We start from the raw sequence: 7,930 nt of genomic DNA, 5'->3' as shown, positions 1-7,930 counted from the left end.
ATCCCTGTATAAGGAATGCAGTTATCCTGAGATGTCGTGCTGTGTGGAAACCCACACAAACCCCATGGAACAAATACAAGGAGACTCAGAAGTGCCCAGCCACCCTCATCTGTTCCTGTCATCTCCACCTGGGTATCAGACATGTGTGATCTGTGGAATTTAGTCAAGCCCCCAGCTGACTTAGCCCCAGCTGCCATCTGCCTGCGACCACATGACTCTAAGCAAGCAAGAACTGTCCAACTGATTCCAGTCAATCTATAGAAACATGAAAAATGTTGACAAATTATTATTTTAAGTCACTAGCTTTTGGGGTGAAATTTGTGAAACTGTGGGCAACCAAAACAATATATGATAATTGTTATAACAAAAAAATAATCAAAATGCACAAAAGAAGAAAAGACTGTGACTGTGGGAAATAGGGACTTTTTTCTTTTTTAAAAGATTTTATTTATTTATTTGACAGAGAGAGACACAGCAAGAGAGGGAACACAAGCAGGGGGGCAGCAGAGGGAGAGGGAGAAGCAGGCTTCCGGCTGAGCAGGGAGCCCGAGGTGGGGCTCTATCCCAGGACCCTGGATCATGACCTGAGCCAAAGGCAGATACTTAATGACTGAGCCACCTAGATGTCCCAAAATAGGGACTTTCTTAACAAAGAAGGTATCTGAGTTAGGTCTCAAAGGATAAGAAAACACACTGAAGAAATGTACAGGAACAGAAGTATAATACAGAATATCTGGGGAGGCTTATTATCAAGAGGATTTTTAAATAAAATTCAAAATAAATTCATTAACATTTCTTACAGTTGTATCAATTAAAAACCAAGAACATATCATCAAAGAAAAACATTAAAAGCAAAATATAGTCCAATTATATATCCATATCCTTATGGTGGATCGAACTTTAACTGATAAGAGCATATAGACTATCCAATGGAGAGAACTGTCTGCATAATATTCAAATAGTTGGTCTGCCACCATCTTGCTTTCCTTCCAGCCGGCCGTGACCATGGATTAGAGCGAGCTGGAGCCATGAAGCTGCTAAACAGAGCCGGGTCTCTCTCGAGGTTTTACTCCCTGAAAGTTGCTCCCAAAGTGAAAGCCACAGCCGCCCCTGCAGGAGTGCCTTCACAGCCTCAGGACCTTGAGTTTACCAAATTACCAAATGGCCTAGTGATTGCTTCTCTGGAAAACTATGCTCCTGCATCAAGAATCGGTTTATTCATTAAAGCCGGCAGCAGACATGAGGACTCCAACAACTTAGGAACCTCTCATCTGCTTCGTCTTGCATCCAGTTTGACTACTAAAGGAGCTTCATCTTTCAAGATAACCCGTGGAATCGAAGCAGTTGGTGGTAAATTAAGTGTGACTTCAACCAGGGAAAGCATGGCCTACACTGTGGAATGCCTGCGGGACCATGTTGATGTTCTAATGGAGTTACTGCTCAATGTCACCACATCCCAGAATTTCATCGTTGGGAAGTGGCTGCTCTTCAGTCTCAGCTAAGAATTGACAAAGCTGTAGCTTTTCAGAATCCACAGGCTCATGTCCTTGAAAATCTGCATGCTGCAGCTTACCAAAATGCCTCGGCCAATTCCCTGCATTGTCCTGATTATAGGATTGGAAAAGTGACACCAGATGAGTTGCATTATTTTGTTTAGAACCATTTCACAAGTGCGAGAATGGCTTTGGTTGGACTTGGTGTGAGTCACCCTGTTCTAAAGCAAGTTGCAGAACAGTTTCTCAACATGAGGGGTGGGCTTGGTTTACCTGGTGCGAAGGCCAAGTACCGTGGAGGTGAAATCCGAGAGCAGAATGGAGACAGTCTTGTTCATGCTGCTCTTGTAGCTGAAAGTGCTGCCACAGGAAGTGCGGAAGCAAATGCATTTAGTGTTCTCCAGTATGTTCTTGGTGCTGGACCACATGTCAAGAGGGGCAGCAATCCCACCAGCTCTCTGTACCAGGCTGTTGCCAAGGGAGTTCACCAGCCATTTGATGTTTCCGCTTTTAACGCCAGTTACTCGGATTCTGGACTCTTTGGGATTTACACGGTCTCGCAGGCTGCCGCAGCTGGAGATGTTATCAAGGCTGCCTATAGCCAAGTAAAAAACGATTGCTCAAGGAAACCTTTCCAATGCAGACGTCCAAGCTGCCAAGAACAAACTGAAAGCTGGCTACCTAATGTCAGTGGAGGTTTCTGAGGGGTTCCTGGATGAAGTCGGGTCCCAGGCACTGGGTGCGGGATCATACACGCCGCCAGCCACAGTCCTTCAGCAGATAGACTCCGTAGCTGACGCCGATGTTGTAAACGCTGCAAAGAAGTTTGTTTCTGGCCGGAAGTCAATGGCGGCAAGTGGAAATCTGGGCCATACACCTTTTGTTGATGAGTTGTAATACTGAAACACATCTTGCAGGGAAGAGCTGAACATGTTCTCAACCCAGAGCAGCAAACACATGAAAGTCAAGGATCTCTAATATAACATTTTATCTTTTTGTTTTTCAATGAGGTGAAATGTCTTAACATATAAATACAGGTAATTATCCCCAGCTGACTTAAAGTAAATAAAACATTCTGTTTAAAAAATATATATATTCAAATACTTTTTACAGTTCATGTCATTTCTCTCAGCTCTCTCCTTTACAAGAGTCAGAATCAGATGTTTGGTGACACAGGGGCAGACGGCTGGCATTCTCATTTCAACTTGCTTAAAAACCAGAAAAGTAGGTATACGTTGCTTCTATTTGGGGGATAACTGCGTGTCTGATTAAGCTCCACAAAAGACCATCCCATCTCTGCCTGCGCTAAGACATGAGAGCTAACTTTAGGCTGTCAATTTCTGTTTTGGTTTTTTTTTTTTTTTTTCAGCTTATAAATGTATTGTGAGCATTTTTCATGTCATAAGTGTCATTTTAAAACATGGCTTAAATTGGCTATTAGCCCATCTCCGTGCCTTTGTGTATTTAACTATTCTTCCATAGCACAACACTTAGGTTACGAGTTTTTAACTTTATAAATAATGTGTGATGACCACACTTACAGTAAATTAATTGTACATATGCATGATTCTTTTTCCTTGAGAAATGAATAGATTATTTTTATTGCATTTTTAAATTTTTTTTAAAAGATTTCATTTATTTATTTGAGAGAGAGAGAGAGAAATCACAGAAGCAGGGGGAGAGGCAGAGGGAGATAGAGGGAGAGAAAGAATTCTTAAGCACACTCCTGCTGAGTGCAGAGCCCACTGAGGGTCTCAACTCAGGGCTGGATCCCAGGACCCTGGGATCATGACCTGAGCTAAAGGCAGACGCTTAACCAACTGAGTCACCCAAGAGCCCCTTCATTGTACTTTTCAGTTCTGAGTGTCCATGAAAAAAAATAAAAGACATAGAATAATAAAATTGGCCATAACTGAGGATACACAATAATTTAAAACACAGTACCACCCTGCTTTTCCTCAATCATTATTTCTCTTTCACATGGTTCCAGACACAAGTGGTATAAATCTTAGAATAAAAAGCAAATTTGAAAAAGCCGAATTTAAAAAGTTCTGGATTGTAGATGTTTACAATCTGGAGTCAAACTTGGTCATAAGCACCCTGGGACATTTTTAGGCAGCTTAGGCAAGTTATTTAAAAACTTCATTGCATATTATAATCATCTGGATATTTATTTAAAATCCAAACTCCTAAGTTCCAAGCCCTTGATATTTAGTGTATTTTTTCAGAACCACTGGCTGAAGATCTGCCTGTCTTGGAAACCAGGCTTACATACGTCTGAACCGAAATACAGAGGTAAATTGTTCTAAATAATTATAGGCCACACACACTATCCTTAGTATTCTCAAAACTGCTGCTGATAATTATAGATTTACCATCTCGTGTTTTACCTCCAGATTCCTAACACAGATCTCTCACATGGTCCCTCTCTTCTCCTTTCCTTTCCCTTCTATGTAGTGATTACAGAGGAGAAACTGTCTTTTATCTCCATTGTTCTTCACTATGTGTCATTTTCAAGCATTATCATGGCATACAAGGACTTTATGCAGGTTTTTCTTTTCAGATAAATTTCATTTTAAGAGTTCTCCATACACCAGTTCAAAGGAATGGTACATCTTGTGATTCGAGGCTATAGGTACACTAGTTGGAACAGGTGATTTGAGGCAGGTCTGTATTCAGGGCATATCATGAAGAGAGGACAAACTTTGCTGAGGCAAAAATGTTCCATGTCCATAAAGTTAGAAAATAAATCATACTTAGGATGTATTTTCATCAAATATGACATGAAAAATTATTTGATCAAAGGTAGCTGTGAAAAATTTTTATCGCTTTTTAATCCCAACTTTTTGTGGGAAAGCCCTATTGATGTTACTATCCAACCCAAGGAAAAGAATCTTGAGCTCAAGACTGAAGTACAATGGGATTATGAGAAAGAGAAGAATGAGCAACAAGAAAGGAAAAGTGGATGAAATACTTACCAAATTATCCTTCCACGTGACTGAACTTGGAGAAGAGGACATGCACCTCTCTTTCCCACACACACTCTATCTACTGATACGCAACAGTGTGTCCTCAAAACATGCTCGTCAAATTGCCTATATTTTTTCATGCTATGATGAAAAAATGCTATCATTTACTGTCCTTTTCAGGGAAACCTTGGTTTTGCTTCCCAGCTGTTTACTTATTTCTCCCATCCTTGTAAATTGACCAGTTTCAATTCTAGGCTTTAAAACAACTGACTAGAGGTGCCTGGATAGCTCAGTGGGTTAAAGCCTCTGCCTTAGGCTCAGGTCATGATCCCAGGGTCCTGGGATCAAGCCCTGCATTGGGCTCTCTGCTCTGTGGGGAATCTGCTTCCCCCTCTCTTTCTGCCTGCCTTTCTGCTTACCTGTGATCTCCGTCTGTCAAATAAATAAACAAAATCTTAAAAAAAATTAATAAAGTGGCTAACTACAGGGAGATTTTCACTAACATAATCGATCAACACAAATCAGACTGTTTCATGACTAAAAACAAATCATATACATGACTTGTTGAGAGAGAAAGGGGAATTTACTCTGTTTGTAAAATTAGAAGAAAGATGGGCTGATCAAACAAGGGAAGGAATACAACACATCTGGACCCTAAGTCTACATGGAACTGACACCATTGAGCCCCAGAACTCACTCTCCATTTATTCTTCAGGAGATATTGGGAGACAGTGACATACAGTTTTGCCAATCACACATTTTTAGCCCAACTTGCTAAAGAGAAATGTGAGGCTAGAGGGTTTGAATGACTTCCTGAGTATACACAAACTAGTATGTAAGACTAGTAAGACTCAAAATGAGGCCAATCTTACTCTAGAGCCTGAACTGGGAAACTCTATGGCCTGAGCGCTCTGAACATGCCTCATTTACTGTCTAATGTGCCAGAACTAAGTTCTTCATGCCAGTCCTAATTAAATAGGCTAATTTAAAACTTGTTATTTATTCTTAATTATTAATTATTCATAAATAAATGAAAATTAGCAAAAACTGATGGTTTAACATCTATGTCTTAGATTTTTTTCACAATTAAAAAATATATAAAAAATAAACTGCACTGAGAAACCAACATTTGGAATAGAAAACAAAAATCAATCATTATCAGTACTGTAGTCACCAAATGCTACTTACATTTCCCTACATGCCAGAAAAGGTAATCTTGGATTACTAATAAGGATTTGAAAAACAGAAAAATAAAGGATTTTTGGAATTTTTTAAACAACAGTGACATCATCAACAATAATTTGATCTACTGATATTCTAAAATATTATTCTAGTATCCTGATTGTTACAGTAAAACCGAAAACTCCCTAACAATAAAAACCTCATTATAGTACCATAAAATATAACCTTTAAATGTTTTAAAATTAATTAAAGAATAAAGCTCCTCTTATCATTTATCTCAAATTCAGCATGCTGTAAGCTTATTAATCTAAAGGGACAATTTTTGGTTGGCATTTATAATCATCATTATGTACTATCATCAATAATACTCATTAAACGTACAAGCTGACCTTAATTCATTATTTAAACATTGCCATTTATTCTGGGATTTTCTTGTCTCCCTGAGAATTAAATTCACTTAATATTCTTCTTCCATGATGTACAGTTCTATCCTAGAAAATCATTCATAATATCTGAAAAGAAAAGTTAGTAATTTCCACTCTAATTATTTTGTGTCTCTTTTAAAATATACTGCTAGTATAGTATATGAGACACTTGAATGGAAATTCACAAAGGTCAATTCTATAAACATCATATTCCTTATTATAATTTGATATCTGGAAGCTATGGCATCTTTTTAAAAATCAAGGTTGAACCACTGAAAAGGGATTTTTTAAAAAAATTTTGTTTATTTATTTATTTATTTATTTGAGAGAAAATGAGCACAAGTGTTGCTGGGGGGGAGAGGCAGAGGCAGAAGGAGAGGGAGAAGCAGACTCCTCGCCAAGTGGGAAGCCTGGTGCCAGATGTGATCCCAAGACCCTGAGATCCTGACCTGAGCTAAAGGCAGACACTTAACTGACTGAGTGACCAAGCTTCCCTGAAAATTGAATTTTAAGAGGCTTCTCCATCAAGAAAGATGGAGCAGAAGTACTTTTCTCTATTCCTTCTGGCAAGTACAGATAACAATCCTGGACATTATATATAAAAGGAACATGAAAAGATTCTAAATGGTGAAGAGAAAAAGCTCAGCCAGCCACAAACATAACACAGCCAGCTGTGTTAAGAATAACACAGCACTGAGTTTCCTAGGTTTTCTTTTTATTATTCAGGGCAGGGTGCTAGAGAAGATAATACCCTGGAAATGCAAATGGCTACAGACAAAGAAGCTCCAGAAAATCTGATGCTCTGAGATCAGGAACTAGGAGAGGAGGACCCTAGTAAGATAGAAAACTTTGAGACAAATAAGCTCTCTACTTCAGCCAAAACCCACAGAAGACATTCCACCCAAGAGTCAAGGCCAAGCAGTTGTCTAGACTTCACGGTCTCTGGGCTACAGTAAAATACCCCAAACTCCCTGCTGGGTGGTGTCACAAGATCCAGTAGAAAGCCAGGATTTTCATCCCCATGGGGTTGTCACAAGCCCACAAATCAAAGGTGTCAGTGGAAGCTACACAGGGAACCTGGACTTCCCACCCCACCCCCCTTGCAATAACAAAGGTCTCCCCCTTCTTACGCTAGGGTGCTATCAGAGGAGGTCAAATAAAGACTCTTAACTTTCAGTACTGCTAACGGTAACAAAGCCACCTTCACTCCATGGTGTCAATGGAAGACACATGGGTAGTAGCAATGAGACAACTCTAACTCTCCTTGCCAGCAGGTATCAGCAGTGCCTTCATGAGAAGCCAGAAGTCCCACCTCCACCCAGCAGTAACAAAAGATCCCACAGCAGGTATAAACAGAGACTGAGTAGTAAACTTGTACTTCTACCCTGCCTGGCAATAAAAAAGGTGGTGTCTACCCTTCCCTTACCAGAGTGATTTCAGAGGAGGCCTGCTAAAACAGAACACTGAAATAAAACTTTGGGTCTCATTACATAATGCCCCAAATGTACAGTATGTAATCGAATTATCACCCCACACCAGGAATCAGGAAAATTCTGTTAAGAATGAGAAAAGACAGTGAACAGATGCAACCTCAAGACGGTACAGTTGTTAGTATTATTTTCGGAAGATTTTAAAACAGCTAAAATAAAATGTTTCCTTGAGCAATACAAACATGTTTGAAACTAATTTAAAAAAATTTTTTGCAAAGTAATAGTTTCACCCCAAAAAAGAAAGATATAAAAAGAACTAAATGAAAAATTTAAAAATACAATAATCAAGATTTTTAAAAAACCTTCAAGGGGGTGACTTTAGAACACAATGCAGTGGGTAGAGGCAAGAATCAGGGAACTTAAAGACAAAA

The 7,930-nt window shown here is 39.3% G+C and overlaps 1 protein-coding gene across 1 annotated transcript; it reads left to right on the top strand.

The window, feature by feature from the left end:
• The first annotated feature begins 971 nt into the window (after nt 1–971).
• LOC132015188 (cytochrome b-c1 complex subunit 2, mitochondrial-like) lies at nt 972–2,580 on the top strand. Its single transcript, XM_059395810.1, is given in 3 exon segments — nt 972–1,452; nt 1,455–2,101; nt 2,103–2,580. Coding segments are annotated over 3 exon segments (1,359 nt in total). The 5' UTR covers nt 972–1,028; the 3' UTR covers nt 2,391–2,580.
• The last annotated feature ends 5,350 nt before the right edge of the window (nt 2,581–7,930 follow it).

The sequence above is a fragment of the Mustela nigripes genome, chromosome 4 (assembly GCF_022355385.1).
Source record: "Mustela nigripes isolate SB6536 chromosome 4, MUSNIG.SB6536, whole genome shotgun sequence".
Taxonomy (NCBI): domain Eukaryota; kingdom Metazoa; phylum Chordata; class Mammalia; order Carnivora; family Mustelidae; genus Mustela; species Mustela nigripes.
The sequence above is the reverse complement of the archived record's forward strand: the minus strand, read 5'-3'. Positions and strand labels throughout refer to the sequence as shown.